Source organism: Ictalurus furcatus, chromosome 5, assembly GCF_023375685.1.
Source record: "Ictalurus furcatus strain D&B chromosome 5, Billie_1.0, whole genome shotgun sequence".
Taxonomy (NCBI): Eukaryota; Metazoa; Chordata; class Actinopteri; order Siluriformes; family Ictaluridae; genus Ictalurus; species Ictalurus furcatus.
The window spans coordinates 26,946,428-26,968,244 of record NC_071259.1 but is presented as its reverse complement, the minus strand read 5'-3'; the positions used below and the strand labels follow the sequence as shown (position 1 = coordinate 26,968,244).

The following is a 21,817-nucleotide window of genomic DNA, read 5'->3' as shown; positions in this document are numbered from 1 at the left end:
TGGTGCAGAGCAGGGTGTGATAAGTGCCTTCAGCTAGGCTTTGGGCAAGAATCAGGCAGCTACACAGAGCTAGCGGAGAGAATGCAGAAATAAGGAGATGTGGAAGAAGGGACCGATGGCACACAGTGTCTTACTGGATGACAGGTCTCAATTCTGCCAAATGCTAGCTCACACAGTCAGTGTGAAGGAAAATGGATATACGCTGATTTATTTATTTTTTAAACAGTAAAGGGATTGTAACTGAAACAGTAACAACATCTCATGCTGAGCAGGAAAACAAGGCGTGTAAATGTCTATATGAGTTCCAGTTTACATGAACATGATATGAACAGAGCATAAGGAAAGATAATGTACATTGCATGGCACTGTAGCATCTAAACCCATACAGTGATGGCTTAATTGTGCCACTCTTTGGCTAGCAACACCAAACTAGCCTAGTTAGAAAAGTTTATCGGTCTTGTAGTCCTACAAACAGTGACAATACCCTAGGCAAGTTTTATGATAAATCCAACTTTTTCTGTTCATCATACATTGATGTGTGCTAAAATGACTGAAAGAACTATGAGTTTCACTTTGTAGTGTATTTTTGTAGGTTTGATAGGTTTTGAAAGTAACATAATGTAAAGTAATTAGTAATCTGATTACTTTTTACATGCAGTAATCAGTAATGTAATCAAATTATAATTTTAAAGTAGTAATTAGTAATCTGTAGTGGATTAGCTTTTTTTTGAGTAATTTAGCCTTCACTGTCCAGTCTTGAGATGACATGGAACTGAACAAGCACCTGAGTGACCCCCATGGATAGAAATGGCTAGATCTTCCTGATGTTATGATGAATAGCATGCAATAAGTCGGATTTTATGTTCAAACATATGGGCATGATGTTTTGTATAGTGATGTATAGCACATGTTTTCGTGCAATTTTCTATAAGAAGAAAGGTATAAAAGATTCTCCAATTTTTTTTGTTTGTTTTTTAAAGTTTATTTTTGTCAGCTGTTTTAAACCATTTTCTTGAAGGGTGTCAATTATTTTGAACTTGAGTGTATTTCTTGTCACATATATCAGTGGTTCTCAATTACATCATGCTCTGCTCAATTCTGAACTAAACTGAAGCAACATAGCATCACCTTGTGGTTAATGTGATGTAGGGCCACCTAAATAAGTCCCATTCCGTTATATACTGTATAACGGATCTATATAGATTTCTAGGTTTCTCCAAATTCTATCAACACTTTATTAGAAACTTTATTAGAAACACACAGACTCCATTTTATGGGATATTCTATGTTTTGTAAGGCCATGCTACTCCTTTTCTCAAGCCAACATTCATAGAACATTTCCAGCTGGCAAATTATTCCCACTCTCAGTTCCCCAATGAACATGCTCTCATATAGCCTTCTTTAGACCTGATGTCCTGCCCAGTTATGACAACCATCCTCGTGGTCATTGACCATTTCTTAAAACCACCAAGACACCAGGCAAACTCTATTCACAGCCTGTGAAACATCTGAGTGGTTGTTCCTACATATGTTTTAAATCTTTGGCAAACCTGAAGATATTGTGCCAGATCTCTTATGCATACCACAAGTCTTGTGTCATGGAGAAATTACGAGTTTTGGTTTGCCTCACTTCTGGGTATCACACACAAGACAATGTTCAATTAGATAGACCCAACCAAGGGATAGGTCAAATCATGAAATAGATAGAACTTTCTGTGCAGACCGGCCTGAAGAATGGTCACAGTTTCTCTCCTGAACAGAATACACACAACATTCACTCCACCATTCAAGGCACCATTTCCAGTGCATACCTGGATACCAACCTCCCTTATCCCCATGGAATGCAAGGCCCATGGAGGCACCAGCAGTAGATCGGTGATTTTATAAAAGCGAAGAGGCTTGGGATGAGGCCCACAGATATCCAGTAAAATCTGATGCCCAGATACATTAGCCCTTTCAAGATTGTGCAGCACATAAAGGTTATATATAAGTTGCAATTATCACATTAGTATGGCTTGTCACCAAGTTTCTATATTCCTCTCCTCAAACCCACATTCCCTGGTTCATTGGATGAAGTATCTCAAGCTGAAGCACCACCACCTCCACTAGACATCAAAGAACCACACACACAGTAAGAGTCATCCTGGACCCTCATTGTTGCAGTGGAAAAGTGCAGTACCTGACTGACTAGGAGTTTCAAGGCCTTGAGGAACAATGCTGGGTCCCAGCACAAGTTATTTTGGATCCTATACTGATCCAGGAGTTCTACACATGACAACCAGACCATCCAGTTCTCTGAGCCAGAGGTGGCCCAAAAGAAAAATTTACTCTTGGGAAATTGGTGGTTACTGTTGTGCCAGCATTTTTTTCCCATTCACAATTGCACTTAGTCAAATTATACTACCCATGGTTCTCAACCAAGCGCCAAGTCAGCAGACAACATCCAATGATCAGTCAGAAGAATCACAAGCAACCAATTCATGTTCACAATCACCAGAATTCTAATCAAACACACCGATTTCCAATTATCACACACCATTCATAAATGCCAGACTGTTGCTTTGCAAAGTCTTGCATCAGCATTTGCACCTGTGACACAACTGAACTGTTGTTTGTATTCCTGTATCTCTCTGGCTTTGACTCTAGCTTTGCTTATTAATTTGTTCATTTGGGTTTTTTCCCATTCATGCTGGTTTGCTGATCGCCTGACCATTTGCTACTTTTGTTTGCTTACACTTGTATTCCTTTTTCTGTGAATCATGACAACTGGTCCTCCATCTGGACTTTTTGGAACTTTTTGGAGTTGTGTCACTGCACCCACATTGATCTTGTATCAGTTTAAACTATATCAGAATAAGCATGATAATTATAAACCATGGTTCTTGAGTGGTTGGAGGCATCAGATGGCCCATGGAGAGAAGAGAAAATAGACATGTCTGAACTGTGTCTGCCTCCTGCCCTGGGTCATGCACATGAGCCACACCACTTGGACCGGATTCTAAATTATGTCCATTTGTGGTGGTGGTGTTTTTTTTAGGACAAAAGAAGTTCATAATACTATAGTTCTGTACTAAGTCGGCACATGTTACCAGGATGTTATTCAGTAAGATTTTTTAAACCCCATTTTCTCCCAATTTGATTATTTGCCAGTTCCTCACTAGCTAGCACTCCCATATCATGTGACAGCCAACTGAGGAGAGTAAGTGCTAACATGCTTCCTCAGAGACATGTGAAGCCAGCCAACACAGGGCTGCTCTCAAGGCAACTGAACACACTCAAAGGAAAATGCTAAATGCCCTCTTCCACATACTGCACATGAGTTCACAGATTTATTAGTATTAGTCATTATGATTGTTAGGAGACAAAGTAAAGTCATTCCTCCTACCCAGAGAGTATGGCCACATTTGCTCTCTTAGGCTCTTGGCTTTATTATTAGGCATATGATTAAATGCTTTATCAAGCTCATCAGGCATTAATGGAGTCTCATGTATGTTTCTCATTCATTAGTCTGCTCTGGTAGAGCAGTGTTATCAAGATTCTAATGTCATTTAATCTTGAGCCATTTATGCTCATTACAATTGACTGTATTCAGGTTTTCACACACCTCGATGAGAGATACAGCATTTATACATGGAGTCTTTATAATCAGTTGAGTGTGCAGTATCACTGACCTCTCAGCAGCACAATGTTAGAGGAGATTGAGCTGAGCTGATGGGCCAATGTATTTTAATAGCAAAATTGAAATAGGTCATCTAAGTTATGTAGTTATATAACCCTATTTCTGAAGACGGAATTGGAAAAAGGTGAAATAAAAGACTAAAGACAAAAATTTATTTTTCCAGCAGCAGGAGCTTCATATGAAGCATCACAGCCCGTCTTTTTTGTGTTGTGTGAAAACCATCCAAATACTAGCCGTGCTCCAAGATTCATTTCAACTTTCCACCTCTTAATTATTACTCATTTTATTATATGAGTAATATCATTTTACATAAGCAGCAAATGGACAAAAGAAGTTGAGCTTTGTCAGTGTGATGTCTCCAATCTTTCAGTAAGAGCAAAACTAATTTTAGCTTGTGAGTTGCGCTCAACAATTTTGCATTTTAACTCCCTAAACAACTATGACCCATCAGCTGATCTAGATTTACACTCCTCTATTTCATAGACCTTATTTTATATATATAACTATTAATTTCACTGTAGTTACTGTACAGTGGTAATGTGTTATGACATCCAGTTCTCTGACCCAGAGGTGGCCCAAAAGAAAATTCTACTCTTGGGGAAGGGGTGAGTAGTTACTGTTGTGCCAGCATTTTTGCCCAGTTACAATTGCACTTAGTCGAATCACACTACCCGTGGTTCTCAACCAAGCACCTAGTCAGCAGACAACATCCCATGATCAGTCAGAAGAATCACAAGCAACAACTTGTTCACAGTCAATTTTAATCTAACACACCAATTTCCAATCATCACACACCATTCATATACTCTGGATTGTTACTTTGTAAAGTATTGCATCAGCATTTTCACCTGTGACACAACTGAACTGTTTGTATTCCTGTATCTCTCTGGCTTGGTCTCTAGCTTTGCTTATTACTTTGTTCATTTAGGTTTTTCCCTGTTCCTGCTGGTTTGCTGATCACCTGAGCTTTTGCTACATTTGTTTGCTTACACATGCATCCCCTTTTCTTTCATGACAGATGGTCCTCCATCTGCACTTTGTCTATAAAACACTTTTTGGTGTTGTGTCACTGCACCTAAAGTGATCTAGTATCAGTTTAAGCTTCATCAGAACAAATAAGAGTAGTTAATGAATAATATACTTGAAAGTGAGCAAAAAGCCAGAACCTTATGGGGTTGAAGTTTCCCTGAACATATTACCAGCATTAAATCTAATGTATCTTGACCAATACAAACCTGTTTTCATTAATAATATTAGCTAATTTAGTTAGCAGGCAGGCTAGCTAAATTAAACTGGCTTGCATTTGTTACAGTTAGACATAAGTGGGATTTCAGTAATTGAGTACTGATTTGCACTGTCATGATCTCATATACTATAACAATTCAAACTATTTTCTTCATCAGTAACATTAACTAGGTTTGTTCTGAATTAAATTTAAGGACAGATTCAGAAAGTTTCTCTTTTCAATTATGAAATCATCCATCCAAGGTGAGTCACTTTAAAAAAAAAAAAATCTTATTTTTAGGTTTAGGGGTACTATGGCTTACCATGGCTCATTTTCTATCCAAAAACTCGATCAAATCTTATCCAGCAAGGTTTTAAACATCTTAATGAAAACTGACTGACTGCATTTACTGCTGTTTTTGTTAATTTAGCCCCATACTCTACATGATTTGTGCAGGTAAGGCAAGGCTAGAAGGCCTAAATAAAACATTTCTATGTCGTTAAATAAATAGATTTATGTTTTCTTAAAGTAGAGATATCAAAGTATATTACTGGCAGAAAAAAAACAGATTTGTGGAAACCCCAATTTTTCATAATTTGGGCTATTTTACAGAATTCAGCCACAGAGACTCGGCGTGCCTCATATACAGTATTTAACATAAAACATTCTGACTAAGATTATGCAACTTCCAATATTCTTACTTCCACTCAATAATAATAATAATAAAAAAACAACCTATGTTCAGGTCACTGTTCTAATGTTGAAATCAGAGTCAGCAAGCTTTATATAACAATTCAATTCAATACAATAAGTGTTGTGGGTCTGAAAATATCCATTTGGTAGTAGTGAAAATCACTTGCAGTGATTTGCTGGAGCTCAAGTTGGGGGTTTGCGAACTGTAGCCATGTCATAGGCCCAGGCCTGGTCCAGTCCTTGTCCCTCTGATGCTGAAGCATGCCAGTGAGGGAACGGGAAACGACAGGCGATCACTCTGGCATCATGAGCCAACTCCTGCTCCAACTTTCTGCCTAGCACTTCCATCTGAGAAGAACCCAATATGGGGAAAAAATAAATAAAACAACAGTATGTGTAAGCATTTATGACTCATGCACCAAATGTTATTACTGAGGGCTATTTTAATAATCAGCAGATTTTTTTTTTTTGCTGTTGCTTGACTTTACTCCTAATGATATACTTTGGATTCCGGGCATGTTTTGTAAGCACAAAATGGCAAATCCATCTACTTATACATACCACTCCAGGCGCCAAGAAGACTGTCAAGTTCTTATATCGGGACAAATCAGTCTGTGAAATATGAAAAAATTAGGTATGCACTGTAATTTGTACATTTTTATTGTAAAGAATATAGGAATCACCATATAGTATGGACATATACTCATTCCTCCCATTTGCGGTTTAACCACTAAAGATACACTTTAAGGCCAAAAGTATTTGGACATATGGCCATTACGTCTATATGAGGGTCTTCCCCATATGGCAACTGTTTCCACAAAGGTGGAAGCACACAATTGTATAGGCTATCTTTTATGCTGTAGCATTAAAATTTCTCTTCACTGGAATTAAAGGGCCCAAACCTGTTCCCGCATGATAATGCCCCTGAGCACAACATGAGCTCCATAAAGACCATGAGTAAACTCGAGTGGCCTGCACAGAGTCCTGACCGCAACCCCACTGAATACCTTTGGCCTTCTACCCAGACATCAGGGTCTCACCTCAAGAATGCTTTTCTAAGGTTGAATGGGCAAATCCCCACAACCACACTCCAAAACCTAGTAGAAAGGTCTTCCCAGAAAAGTGGAGATTATTATAACACCAAGGAGGAATAAATCTGCAATTGGATGAAGAAGCATACATGGGTGTGATGGTCAAGTGTCCATATACCTTTGGACATATAGTGTATAAATACACTATTTAGACCAGACATTCTCCACTTCACCTGCATAGTTGTTTTTCCCCCAAAATTTCAGCCTAAAGGAGCCAAAAGGATAGTGTGACACTATAGAGTGTCATATGGACTGTACCCTTTTTGTAGCAAGACACAACTACACAAAGAAATACCAACATGTTTAAAATACCTTCCAGAAGTCCTCATTCACAAATCTTGCTGCAGAAGTTGGAATTCCCATCCACTTTGCTCTGGCTCTGGCATAGCCTATCAGAATGGAGTTTATTTCAAAGCCAGTACACTGGAAGCCCAATGACGAGGCAGCAAACACCTTAAAAAAAACAAAACAAAGCACTGAATGAGAGCACATGATCAGAGTCTCTCAAAGTCTGATCTAAATCTATATATTATATTACACACACACTTCTTTGTCTCTCGCTGTAAAGCACTTCGAGTTGTACTTAAATAAATGCATGAAAGGTACTATATCAAGAAATACAATTATAGCAGCAACAACTACAATTATTGTTATCCAGAGAACACTAGGCGTGAAGCAGGAATACAACACAGATTGGAAGCCAGTCCATTGCAGGGGACACACACAATCACACCTAGGGATAATTTAGTTTAGCCAATCCACCTAATGGCATGTTTTTGGGAGGTGGGAAGAGACCGGAAAACCCAGAAGAAGCTCACTCAGACCGAAACCTGAGCCCAGGACTGAACCAGGGACCCTGGAGCTGTGAGGCAACAACACTACCTGCTGCACCACCATGCCCCCAAGCTTCTTCTTCTTCTTCTTATTACTACAACAGCTGTAAATCACAAATACAGGGCATTTCCCAGCTTATCACCGATCAGATCATGTTGCTGAAATTGCACATGCAACTTGACCTTGAGTTACATCTTTGATATACTGTTACTCTGTTCTAAGCACTCACCAGTCTTCCGTTTCCAGAACCCAGATCTGCCAAACAGCCTCCTCTGCCCTGCAAGAGCCTCATAACATTCTGTGTCTGCACCCTGCTCGAGGGCAAGTACGGCACCTGCACAGTAGAGACAGGACTTTTATCTCTGACTTGGACCTCTAAGAGTGAATTGAGGAGGGCAGACAAGACAGAATTTCATAAATGCACATTCAGGTCATGGAGGTATGAAAGATGGATAATGTTTGCATGAAGAAAAGAGCCTTTTACATTATTATATACAGTACCAGTCAAATGTTTGGATGCAGTTGAGGGAATGTCTGATTTAATTAACTTAGGCTACCTTCACCATTACACAACGCAGTTCAAGAACATCACAACATCTTCTCTTACTTTTAAGACAATTCATTATTGCTCTAGTGAAAAAGAGTTCGTAACAGAAGCCTTCATCATCAGTCACAGTCTAGTTTATTTGCTCTGAAGGTCAGCTAACATCTTGTCAGCTATTGATCACAAGGGTGAGATGGGGAAAACAAGACCAGATGCAGAGATTTTACTGTTCTGCCAGTTATTATTGTCCCTTCTGTGCTGAAAAATATGCATCACTTGAACCATGTAATGCAAACATGGCCTAAAAGACATTATGGTTTAAAGGACTACACATCAAATTTGTTTGTAAGTCAATCAGAAATGGTTAAGTTTGAAATGTATTTCCTAAAACTGCTCCCTTAATAATCAGTAACAAATTTATGTTGAAATGTATTTAGTACAGTTGGATGAAAACCATCTAAAGTGCCATCAAAGCTACTTTATAGAATCTAAAATATAAGATAATTCCAAAAATGTGGTGAACATAAAGAAAAAGCCTTACGTAAGTTAGTGTCCCCAAACTTTTGATTGACATGTTACCTTTAGACTTGTTGGCACTTTTCGAAAACCAGGCAGTGCAAAAACTGTCCAGAGACCGTAAGAGGCCATAAGCATAGTTCCTGAAGCAGCCATGACAATCGGCTTTTCATGAGCATGATGTAACGTTTTGTCTTGAAGGATGATGTCGACAGAGTCTTCCATGATCATCTACTTGAAATGACCAAAATTCTGAAATAGAGTTAATCAGACAACACAGGTGTTATATTAGAATTTCTGCACTCTTTAGCTCAACTTCACAGTTCTCCGGTGAATATATTACAATGTACCCAAATGCTTTGTGTAGGGATGCACTGAAACTACGGCCCCTGGAAATTTTCGGCCGACAATGGCATTTTCGGGTTTTGGGCCAAAAGAGAAAAAAGGCAGAAAATATGAGCCGAAGATATACGCCACCATGCCACGCCACGCCACGCCCCGCCCCTCAGTGATCGGTGCTCAGATTTCACTCTCACTCTATTGTTGCATTAAAACATCACGAAATCCGCAATTTAAAGAGCATTATTTTGACGTGGAGAAAAAGCAGCGTGCACGGGAAATGTTACAGGCAGAGCTGGAGGTGATGAATGCATCTGCTGAAGGATCGATGCACAGCACAGAGTGAAATGTGCCAGAGAAAGAGGTGCATACAAGTGATGAGGTGCAAACTCCCTCACTTTCTGACATGTTTAACAAAATTCTACAGGAAAGCGCCCTGATCCACAGCAGTGCCAAAACAAGCACAGCTACACTTTCCATTGCTTGCACGGACTGCACGCAGGTATTTATCTGCCCCAAGCACCAGTACAGAGAGTGAGAGAGTATTCAGTGCAGCATGAGAAGAGGAACCGTCTCTCCTGCCAGAACGCTGAGCAACTTTAGTTCTTGAAGAAAAATCTGCCACTTTTGCTTAAATAGAAAGCAGACCAATTTTCTATGTGTATAGCAATTACATTCAAATTCGTGTAGTCTGCAAAACTTTGTTCTTGTTGCTACATCTGTTGTTTACAGTTTGAGGTTGGTTTAAGTTCTATTGCTGCTCTTTTGCATTGTTGCTTTGCACAATCATCTTTAATTAATGTGGAAATATGTTTATGTAAACAGAAGAAAGACCTAGTTCATTACTTGAATGCCGTTTTGCATATCATAATAGTTTTCTAGACCGTTACATTATTGGGATAATTGGATAAAAAATAATCTGTTAAATTTGATTGTTACAGAACTGAATGAAGAATAACATATTTAATATTGTTTTTGTATCAATTGTACAAAAAACTATTTGAAGATAGGTTTTAAAAAAGTTATTTTTCGGTTTTCGGCCAAGTGCAACCTGAATTTTCGGTTTCATCCCAGAATTTTCCTTTCAGTGCATCACTAGCTTCGTGCATCGAAAATAAAGCTCTACTTACTGGATCGTTCACATGGGAAGAAGTCAAGGAGCCATGCTGTCAAATCTGCAGATTATCTCTGGCACCATTCTATGAAAAGCTTTTGTAGTTATAAAAAATTCATTAAAACGACATCATACCATAAGACATAAACTGTGAATGTTATCTTTACCTCTCAGTGTGGGGGAATGTGAATCATCTCTCTTAGAATCAAGTGGAAGTTAAGATCATAGACAGTTTGAATAAAATACATGACTGTAAAATAGGCATACATTTAGTGTGGGAACAACAAAAATTAATAGAAAAACACTTAATTTTATTAAAAGACTGTTTCAGTACACAAGCCCAACTGCTTTCATCTATGATTCTTACACAATTATAATTTCACGCAGTTAAATAAAAAAAAAAAAAAACAAGTCTTAAACACTTGAACATTTGTTGTGAACAAGTCAATAACAGTGCAGCATTCAAGTCTAATGGATATGATGTACATATCATATTTAATCCAGGAGAGGGCGCCAGAACTCCCTGTTTACACTCCAAACACACACTAGGAAAAAGTTTTGACGACAAAACAAAGTCCAAATCACTACAAATCTGAAGCAAGTAGTGAATACACTGAGTGTGCGCTATAAACCATGCATGAAACATGTAAACATGTAAACAAACAAACAAACAAACAAAAGTAACTACAAGCGTCTAATGGTTTATTATAGGTGCAGGGTGCTACATACTTACACCATTCCTGCTGAGCTGACATCACACATGCGACATTAGTTCAGACTGAAAAAACAAACAAAGACTGCAAAGCGACTATAGCAGACAATTTAATCCACAACACAAACCAAAAGTAGTTGAAGAAACTGCGTAGCTCGGTGACCTACCTGAAAACAACGTTTCCCATGAGCCTCGTGCCAAGTAGGCGGGGGTAGGGCATGACCTAACATGACGCAGTGAGAGAGGCAATTTCTGTGAAATTCTGTAAAATAATGCAAAATAAGATCAAATAAAATAATTAAAAATAATAATAATAATGGAATAAAATAAAATTCAGTTGTTGTGCCAAATGCACCCAAAGATGCCAATACCAACTGCAACCATGTCCAAGATCAGACTGGATGCAGTCAACAGTTCCTCAGAGCTTCATCTGTAAAAATGCTGTAATTCCTGTTTCGACTCATTTGATTCACTCATCTGAAGCCTGCGTTGTAGAAAGAGAAGTCACGTGACTGTCCTGGTCCGCGCTCGATAACATCAGTAGGCATGTTTCCAAAAACTTCAAAGATTCTTACTGTTTTTCTCCCTGAGACCCGCAAGATGATCATCTAGGTCATATTCTGAACTAATTCAAGGTACACCTGATCACCTGACCTACCATATCTTAAAACAAACAAACAAAAAAATTTTTTAACCAGAAATAACGACAATAAAGCAGACATGCTAAAATGTGTCTTCATGCCAACGCACCGATATTTTAGTGCAAGGTTTATACAAGGCAATGACCTGAACAAACAAACAAACAAACAAACGAATGAACAAACGAACAAAAAAGAATTAATGAATACAATACAAAATCCACAAAATTATTCAGAAATATATATATTTAGATTTCTAATTATTATTATTATTATTATTATTATTATTATTATTATTATTATTTATCATATTATGTGTGTATATCTACTCTTCGATGGATTTATTTCTGCATTTATCTACTCATATATTTATTACTTTCGGTATTTATAATATATAAAAAAGAAAAAAATATATATTATATTATATTATATTATATTATATTATATTATATATTTACATGACTGGGTGCCTCGTAGATCAAAAAAAATTTATGTGGTATCAGATTGTTTGTTATTTAGCGCTATGTGACCACCAGAGGTCGCTGTGGTACGATGTTTAGAAAGATTACATTTTCTCCTGTATGCAATCCCTGACACAACATAACAAAAGAAAAAAACACCAGGGTATGAGGACTACATAAACTACAGAAACATGTAATTGCCTATTTTAAAAATGTTATTATATTAATTTATTTGGACTCATATATATATATATATATATATATATATATATATATATATATATATATATATATATATATATATATATATATATGTATGTATGTATATGTATATGTGTGTATGTATATATATACACATATATACATATATATAGAGAGAGAGAGAGAGATTGAGAGAGAGAGAGAGAGAGAGTTAGCTCTTATGGCTATACATATTGTTACATCTTGTATATACTCTTTATATATTGCTGTATTGTTCTCCTTACTATCTCTTTTATCTCTTCTTTTCTTTTTTTTGCTGCTGTTGTGACACTCTAATTTCTTCATATGGGGATTAATAAAATATTATCTTATCTTATCTTATCTTATCTTATCTTATCTTATATCCATATTCCTATACTTCCTTATCCTGTTTTAATGTGCCTAAAATCAAGCATATTTGGCTCCAAATAGTTTTCTGTCTGGACAGAGTAGGTAAGCAGCTTACAGTCTACAGTAGGCTATATGACAAAAATCTTTGAAATTTTCTCAATTGCTTACAATTAATGGAAATAATGTTTCTCAAAATGATACGTTTCTCAAACGTATACAAACATTCTGCAAATCTGCGGTAACTACTGCGCGTGTTTACTAGACAACTGAAATTAAGTGAATTCTTTACTGTTTGTTATTTGTACTTTTAGTGCGTGCAGTTAAATTAACCTGTAAGTGATCACAAAATATAAACCATTTTAATGTTTAATGTGAATGAATAAATGAAAACGCAAATTAATCAGTTACTTTGTACGACATGTAAACAGATATATATTTCTATAACAATATTGGGAAAATCGTCCTCTCTCAGTCATGTCTAGTGAAATGGTCAGGTAATGTAACTTCAATTTCATTTGCTACTGTTTGTCCCGTTCAGAGAGAAAGCTCTTCTCCTCCCCTCCTCCTTTTCCTCCTCCTCCTCCTCCTCCTCAAACCTCCTACTCTTTATCTATATGTAGCTCAGTTATATAGCTCTCTATTCTCTCTTCTCTTATCCTTTAGTTCATCCAATCTCCACTGTAAACAGGCTCTCATTACAGCTTTTTGTGTGTGTGTGTGTGTGTGTTGTGCAGTTTGGAAATTTATAGGCTAATATCAAGGTGGCAGGTGATTATTGTCCTGGTGAGATCAGTGGGTTCATTTTTCACTGATTTGCAATATGTTTTAGTGTTCCTAGAATGTGTTTAGATGTGGAGCACTGTCCCAGTGGCACTGAGATTGGCACTCAGGCTGCACTACAATGTGCAGGCAATCTTTTAAAAAAAAACACGGTATTTTATACACCTTAGGCGGTTGCCAATATGAATGGCAATATAAATACAGAACTGAAAATCACAAATATATGCCGCCTACAGTGGGAGTTGCCACCAGTTATCAGAGAAAATGTGCTCTTGTCTATGGGAATCTATACTAGTGCGCATGCGCAATGCTCATATGCGCCTCACAAACATAAGGACTGTTTATATGTTCAAGATGCAATAACTTTTCTGCGCAACAGGCTGTTTACCTATGCAGTTTTCTCCTTTGTGCAATATCTTTTTATTTATTATTATTTTTTTTAACTTACTGTGCAATAGTTGTATAAAATACAGTATAGTACCCACGTTTGTTTATAGCACTTCATTTCGTTTTTGTTTATGGCATAAGTTGTATTGCCAGCAGTATCTATGTCCTTGTGTTATCTTGTTGTAATGTGTAATGACTGTAAGCACAACATAGACCATACTTCCGTCTATATGTAGTGTACTTGGCCGATAAAGCACGATTCCGATGCGGTTCCGATTCCCTTGTAGTGATGTGTCGTTCATGAACGATTCGTTCATTTTGAATGAATCTTTAATATGACTCGGGAACAACGAGTTGTCTCAGAGAGTGATTCGTTCATTATTGACCGCGCATGCGCAGAAATGTCCCCATAGGTTCTGTACCGGAAACAGAAATGATTAGATCACCTCTCGAGTCTTCGAGTTCGAATACCTATGGAGCGGTCACGTGATGAACGAATGACTCAAACCCGAAGACTCGAGAGGTGAACTAATCATTTCTGTTTCCCGGGAACAGATGTGACAAATGTGACGTGATAAAAGAAAGAATGACTCGGATCGGGAGGTGAAGTGAACTAACAGACTCCATAGACTGAAGACCAGCTAAGCTATTAATTAATCATATCTGTTTCTCATCATTCAACATTGGCTGGATTTCATATAGTTTATTTTTCATTCCAAATGTAACCAATGTTTGCGTAAGTACTAGATGTGTTGGGGAATTTAACATGTAACATTTTAATTATATTCTGAACGAATCTTTTTTCGAGTCATTTCGTTCATTTCAGCAGAATGGTCATTTCAGCAGAATGGTCTGCACTTATTTATATAAGTGCAGAAAATTCTGCTGAAATGAACGAAATGACTCGGAAAAAGATTCGTTCATTTTGCTGTACGAGTTTCAAAGATCCGAGTCAGTAAAATGATCCGAACTTCCCATCACGATTCCCTTGTGACTATTCGACGAGAAATCGGTGCGCATGCGCAGTGCAGGTGCACGCAGCTCGGGCTTGTGACAGCTCCCATTTCCTCATATGAAACACTGGCTGAATGGATTTGGGTGGAGAGTGAGAGCTAGTGACGTCCGAAGCGAGCATCGGTCTGCATTTAAGATTTTACAAACCGACTCCACCTGCTCCAAAAGAAGCAGTCCTGAACCGACACATCTGTTTTTAAGAGCCTGTCTAAATCTGGAGATGGATTTATATGGGAAGGTAAGGCGGATAAATATGAAGTTTTTTTTTTTTTTGTCGAAACAGAGAGGCGGTAGCTTTTTGGATAGGGGGATAAACACAGTGATTTATGTATGTAATTATATATAAAGAAAGACTATACACCTATCAATTTAACTCAGTAAAATGATATGTATTTGAAAGCGTTAACAATTTATCATCCCAAACTGGATCCTAATCTGAGAGAGGAAAGTGCTCGGTAGAAATACAAAGGATTAATTTGTGATTATCGATGCCTTTATAAAAGTGGGGGGTCTATAAAACCCCCAGCGTGAAATACTACCTGAGGATTGGAGTAGAGAAACCTTGTCTGTTTAGTAAAGTCTCAGATTTTCATCTTCGTACCGAATATTTTTGGAGGTGTTGCTTTAATAAAACGGACAGCTCCTGGTGCTGAGAATACAGTTAGCTGTTAGCGGTGCTTACTAACTTCACTTCCTTATTTCCCTGAAAGGATTTGGTCGCTACACTACTAATTATGGTTTAGTAAAACCATGCAAGCAAATATCACGAATGCTTTCATCGATTTGTTAATATTTTCAAGTGGTTTGAAATACGACACTAAGTCAATAAATGGGGAGAATCGTTTCCGGTTTGGTCAGCGTGCGATATCGTGTAATATCGCGATACTTTGGAAAAGAACAACACATCACTAACAACAACCTCTAGGCAAACTGCAGCTAAATCTTACCGAAGGGTGTGTGGAGACATGTCTTTTTTGAACCATTCTGGTTCAACTCAGTATATTCATATGCATAATTGTTTTATCAGTGAATTTACAGAATCATCATTGTTTCCAAATGAAACCATTACCAGTGTCTTTCTTATATGCCATGCGTGACCACCTTTCCTCTGTTTTCCCTCTGTTTTTAAAGATGGCTGCCACTCAAGATGGCAAACAGAAAGATAACTCAGATCAAAACTTTGACTACATGTTCAAACTGTTAATCATCGGGAACAGCAGCGTTGGTAAAACGTCATTCCTTTTCCGCTACGCCGATGACTCATTTACATCAGCTTTTGTCAGCACAGTGGGGATCGACTTCAGGGTCAAAACCGTGTACAGGAATGACAAGAGCATCAAGTTGCAGATCTGGGTAAAGTACCAGGGTTGCATCTCTTCACTTTATGAGCTTACTTTTTATCTGTGAAGCATTTTTTTGTATCTACAGGTTGACCATCTCGCAGGAAATACATCTAGGGTTAGTTAATACTTACTCTTAGACTTGCCACTGTAAACAAGGTTGACTATGGTGGTAATTTTATCCAAACCTAGCCACCAAATCTGTCCATCCATTCATCAATTAACATTTCTTTATAGGCTATACCACATTCATAAAATTGCAGTTTTACAAGTAATTGAAAATAAGCTGAATTTAGGAACAAATTCTAAGCAAGGAACATATTAAATATAAAAATAACCACAGGGGCCATCTGGGCTATGTCAAGGAAAACATGGCTTATGAAAAGAGAGATAAGCATCTACTGCAGATGGCCATATCCTGGCTTCACATCTTGTTATCAACCACACTGTATGCAAAGTGCTTGGTGTACCAGATCACAGCAGTTTGTCTTTTATTTAGCCCTTTCACTGCTGAAGACAGACAAGTGCCACTTTAATGGCTTCAATTCAGTCATACAACAATTACTAGTGTGTCCATCTGGTCTAATAAGATAGTGAATCTGGGCAGTTTTCATTTGAAATGATTTCTTTGAGATGACTTTTATTTTTTATGCAGTGTATATTTAAGTATATATTTATGCTTGAATAACACTTGAATATCCAAGGGCTCAGCTTACTATGTGTCCAGGAAACATAATAATGTAGCTCTGCAGGTTTACTAGCCTACATTAACTCAGCTCTGTTTCCTGGGTTTAAAGGAGGAGCAATGCTAAAACAAACATTGTATACAATATTGAAGTTATTTGTACAAGGAGAATTGAAGAAAGACTAATGGAGGCTCTTCCATATCTTTTGTGCAGGACACAGCAGGCCAGGAGCGCTACAGGACCATCACTACAGCTTACTACCGTGGAGCCATGGGATTCATCCTCATGTATGATATCACTAACGAGGAATCTTTTGCTGCTGTGCAAGACTGGTGAGTTTAAAGCGTCATGAAACACTAAACTACATTTTCTGAGATTTTAACAGAGGTGTTCGTATCGCACATCATAAAAGACAATCTTAGCATCCGTTCATTTTAATTGTAGGAGAAAACTGGTTAATTTTGATCTTCTTTCCGCTATTTTCGTCTTCCGGATTTAAAACCTCATCCTGTCACACGTCACAGGCAGTGACATGGCAATGTACTATGGTACTTCGATGACGTGTCGGTGTCTCATAATTATTCATGAGCCTGCGTGTTATTATCCTATGAGAAGGTGCTGTCTCTTGATTATTCCTGACAGCACGTGGTGCTTTTCTACAGATGTCGTAGATGAGAGAGGCATTCAAATGGGTTGCAAGTGTTTGTTTCAGTGGTGTAAGAGTTCAAGTGTGTTTTCTTGGGAGAGCTATGAGAATTGGTGAAAGGTGGACTTCGAACTTGCTCAAGAAAGCAGTTTGCGTCTACACAATGATGCGGTACTCAGTCCCGAGGACTTTTCCATCCCTTCAAATGAGGTATGTGTCTAATTTTTAACCATGACCATTTTGCTTGCCTTTTGAGCTAATTAAACCGCTTAAAGCTCCACAGGCCGTCGCGTGCAAAACTATGCAACGAGAGTCCACATTGAAGGGAAGAGCCTTCCCTCTTTTATTCGTGAAAAGCTCGGGCCTATTAGCTAGCTGCCATTCTGACATTTCTCTCATCCGCACTGCCTCCGGCTCGAGGAAAACAATATAATAAAATATATTATAAAAACTGTACATACAATATATAATAGAATATCATATATATAATATTAAAGCTCCACGGGCCATCGTGTGCAAGGGAGCCTTCGCCTTTTTATTCGTGAAAAGCTCGAGCCTATTAGCTAACTACCATTCCAACACTGCCTCTGAGAAGGTGCTGCCTCCGGTTTTATTTTATGTTTACCTCTATAGTCATGCCAGGGTTTAATGGCTCAAATAGATGGCAGAGGACCTGCACTGCTATCTATTGGGTCTCCATTAAGCCCTGGGGATTCAGGAGGAGAGAAGTCCTCTGGCTCATCTGCAAACGTTTTGTCACTATCCATCTTTTTTGTGTGTTTGGAAGGCTCGCCCCCTCTTCTTCCCCTGCCTTTCCATGCCATGCCCACTCCCCCTCCCTTCTTCATACAGCCATCCACGCCCATTTAAGCTGCATTTTTCAAAAACATTGAGAGATAGACTTGAGTTGAAAGACGGAGGTTTCATGACCCTTTAAAAAGAATGGTTCAGTTAATTCACCCATCCATCCACCCCAGACCCGCCCTCCCATCTGTCAATCTATCCATACATCCATCCAACCATTTATCCATCAATCCATCTACCTAGCCACCCACCATCCATCCATCCATCCAACCATTTATCCATCAATCCATCTACCTAGCCATCCATCCATCCATCCATCCATCCAACCATTTATCCATCAATCCATCTACCTAGCCACCCATCCATCCATCCATCAGTCTCACTATTCATTTACCCATCAATCCAACCATACATCTGTTCACATTTCCCTTTACCCATCCATCCATGCTCTAGTGGTTATGTATACAGCACATTTTTCAGTAGGTCTGCATTATGTGGATGAGATACTATTTTCTCCTATACTTTTACTTAGTATTAGTTGGATCATCTAAATACTTCATCACAATCATCACAGAGGTTCTGAGGTAATTCTCACAGCACACAAAAAACATTTAGTGATGTAAATGTAATGGGGTTTTTTTCCATTAAAAAAAAAAGAAGCCAGTTTTCTAGCTTATGAGTGTCACTGGCACAAAAAAAATTAAGCAAAGCACAGCTGTTGATCTACTTTGGATCCTAATCCTCTGATGTTGGGACATAAACAGGCCATTAATGCTTCACTGCTGTCTGCTGTGTGCTTTCAGGTCAACTCAGATTAAGACTTACTCCTGGGACAATGCCCAGGTGATCCTAGTTGGAAACAAATGTGACATGGAGGAGGAGAGGATAGTGTCCGTGGACAGTGGAAGACTCCTGGCAGAACAGCTGGGTGAGAGAAACAGTCCTGATCACTGTGCTGTGTAAGGTAACTGGGGCAAAAGGAGCTCTGAAGCAGCAAAAATAGGATGTGAAAGCTGGAGAAAGGAAATATATTTAAACACTACAATTAGGTCTAGAAATAGATTCATCTTCTCCATATGAGCACACGTATAAGAATAGGACAGAAAAAAAGTTGATGTTCGATCAATGCCACCTTTACAGTTACAATCTGAGGTAATTATACACTGATATTCTTTTTTTATTCATCTTAATGTCTATCCACCACAGACAATAAATACTCTCTGTATGGAGAAAGGATGGGAAAACATAGTCACTTGAATAATAGAAGCTGTAAGGGAAGTCGCTGAATTCTGGTGATAAACGTTTAAAATATGAAACTACATGCTAGCAATAAAGAACTTCAAATGAGCTTTGGATTACAGACTTAAGCGCTGCACACTCAGTTACATGCTATTTATGCGTTATTTTCATTCACTGGGCAGAGTTTGTCCAAAAACTCTAAAAAAGGCGTGTAATATCGACTCAAGCAAGAAGCGCCTCTGTCCATCACCAGTGTCTGACAACTTGTTGTAACCACACTATTGCAACTTGAGATGCACTTTTTGGGATGTAACGCACCCAAAACAATATTAAATATATGAATATTATGTTATAAAATAAATAATAAATATCAGTCAAAAGAAGTTAATCATTTAAAAGAATTCATCAAGATCAGAGATTCTCAAAACTTTTTTTTGCAGCCAGGGACTTTAACTGTAAAATAAATTCCCCCAAAAGACAGTTTTATTTCATGAACATAATATTTTATAATATATATATTTTGGCTTGTTGTTGGGGACATGCAGTTTTCTATTCCTGAACTGTTCATTCACAGAACACATTTCGTATTAAAATGGTTATTAGATTCAAGTTGACAATCAAACAGGCTAATCACTATAGGAACTCAATACTAAATATTAGAGATGCACTGATTATCAGCCGATACATTGGTGTATCTCTAAAATTTAAGGCTATTTTTCCCGCTATCGGCTATCTTATATTGCTATATTGGCTATCGGCCGATAGTTTAAAAACATCTGATGAGCAGGGCCGATTTTATATATATATATATATACATTTTATATATATATATATATATATATATATATATATATATATATATATATATATATATATATATATATATATAATGAGTGACAAAAAAAGTAGTATGTATTGCACAGAAAAATATATTTGTAGAGTAGTATATTTCATATGCAGTTAATGTTACGTTTTAATTTATTTATTCATTTTCATGTGATTCATTTACCTTTTCTCTTCTCTCCTCCCTTCCCTTTCCAAAATATTTCATTGAGAAGAAGAAAAAAAAAAACAAAAACAAAGGAAAACAAAATTAAAAGTAACAACCCACCCCCGGCTACTCAGTAACTGTCGCTGCAGTTAATGAGTTAATATAATATAAAAAAAGCTTTATATTAGGCCTATACACAGTTTGATGTTCAGTATGAAGTAGAAATGCTTTTGTTTGTGGTGAGTGAATGTGAAGCCTAACAGGAGGTTTTATTTTTAGAGTTCAGTCATTGTTAATATGAATTAATAACATTCAATAAGTTAAGAAATCTTACTTTAATCTTCAGAATTTAGTTCATGTGTTAATGTTAATTAGAGTAATGTGTTTTCTGTTTATGAGACCAGTTACTGTGAAGCAACTTGTTTTTGAAACAGAGAGAATAAAGTTTTTATTTGCATTTCTTTCAGAATTGTGGAATTAATTATTATTAATTTAAAAGAAGATATAAAAGGTAGAACTATCGGTATCGGCTGAGAAATTTAGTATCAGTGCATCTCTAGTAAATATAATAAGTGTGATAAATCACACGGCCCTGACTATGTTTCATGGACATTAGGGTGAAAAACTGTGGTGTATTCCTTGAACACCTTCTTTCTGTCTTTCTAAAGGTTTTGAGTTCTTTGAGACAAGTGCAAAGGACAATATTAACGTCAAGCAGACTTTTGAGTGCCTGGTGGACGTTATCTGTGACAAAATGGCTGACAGCCTTGAGACCAACCCTGCTGAAACCACCGGAACACCCACAACCAAACTGAGCGACAACGCCGTACCGACCCAGCAGTCCGAGTGCAGCTGCTAGTGATTCCTACACAGGCTGTGTGTGTATGTATGTATGTGTGTGTATGTATATGTGTGATTTGTGTGCTGTTGCCAATCTTTCAAAGACAAAAATACATCACCAAACCCCAATTCCAAACTGTAGGCTGGCTAGAAGCTTTGCAAAATTGTGGGGAAAAATCGGAACGGTTTTCCAGTCTTATCTATAACTCTAGATTAGGATTAGCAATGCGGAACTCTCAGTTTAGATTACTATTGCTGAAAAAACGCAAGGACATGATGATGATGATGTGCCAAAATATCAGTGTCAGAGGGCCATGTGTGATTATATCACTGTAAAGGCCTTATCTTATGCATTGAGGTTTAGATAATCGCAGTAGATCTCCTAATCTGTGCAATACACTGTTTGTGTCATTTAAGAAAGCCATGAACTGAATTAGCAGCTGTGCTTATTCCCACTCGCCTCAGGGGAATTACTTATGTGTGTATTGCTTTCTTTCTACCTAATGTACATATATAATTGGTAAGCTTTTGTTATATCCTAACTAACGAGTGTTCTGTTGATTGAAGTCTATTACAACGTATTGAAAAGTTGTGTCATTATAGATGAATAAATATGGCCTTAAAACCTGTAAAGCTTAAAGATAAATGATTCA

General features: G+C 37.6%; 2 protein-coding genes across 9 annotated transcripts; one reads left to right on the top strand and one right to left on the bottom strand.

Moving 5' to 3' along the window:
• Positions 1-1,899: 1,899 nt before the first annotated feature.
• Positions 1,900-11,491, bottom strand: si:dkey-190g11.3 (uncharacterized protein LOC567059 homolog). Of its 7 annotated transcripts, none has more exons than XM_053625512.1 (9): positions 10,915-11,491; positions 10,769-10,813; positions 10,203-10,285; positions 10,052-10,120; positions 8,646-8,834; positions 7,752-7,856; positions 7,001-7,141; positions 6,159-6,209; positions 1,900-5,945 (listed from the first exon to the last, which is right to left on the bottom strand). In XM_053625512.1, exons 5-9 carry the CDS (start codon positions 8,811-8,813, stop codon positions 5,781-5,783), a joined length of 630 nt encoding a protein of 209 aa, XP_053481487.1. In that variant the 5' UTR covers positions 8,814-8,834; positions 10,052-10,120; positions 10,203-10,285; positions 10,769-10,813; positions 10,915-11,491; the 3' UTR covers positions 1,900-5,780. The 7 variants fall into 7 exon arrangements, with proteins under 7 accessions (XP_053481487.1, XP_053481491.1, XP_053481489.1 ...); XM_053625516.1 differs by having other exon boundaries at positions 10,052-10,130; positions 10,203-10,233; XM_053625514.1 differs by having other exon boundaries at positions 10,203-10,233.
• Positions 11,492-13,660: 2,169 nt separating this feature from the next.
• rab3c (RAB3C, member RAS oncogene family) lies at positions 13,661-21,816 on the top strand. 2 transcript variants are annotated; one of them, XM_053625509.1, is made up of 5 exons: positions 13,661-14,207; positions 15,750-15,971; positions 16,858-16,976; positions 18,898-19,022; positions 20,993-21,816. In XM_053625509.1, exons 2-5 carry the CDS (start codon positions 15,750-15,752, stop codon positions 21,181-21,183), a joined length of 657 nt encoding a protein of 218 aa, XP_053481484.1. In that variant the 5' UTR covers positions 13,661-14,207; the 3' UTR covers positions 21,184-21,816. The 2 variants fall into 2 exon arrangements, with proteins under 2 accessions (XP_053481484.1, XP_053481483.1); XM_053625508.1 differs by having other exon boundaries at positions 13,661-14,856; positions 20,993-21,815.
• The last annotated feature ends 1 nt before the right edge of the window (position 21,817 follows it).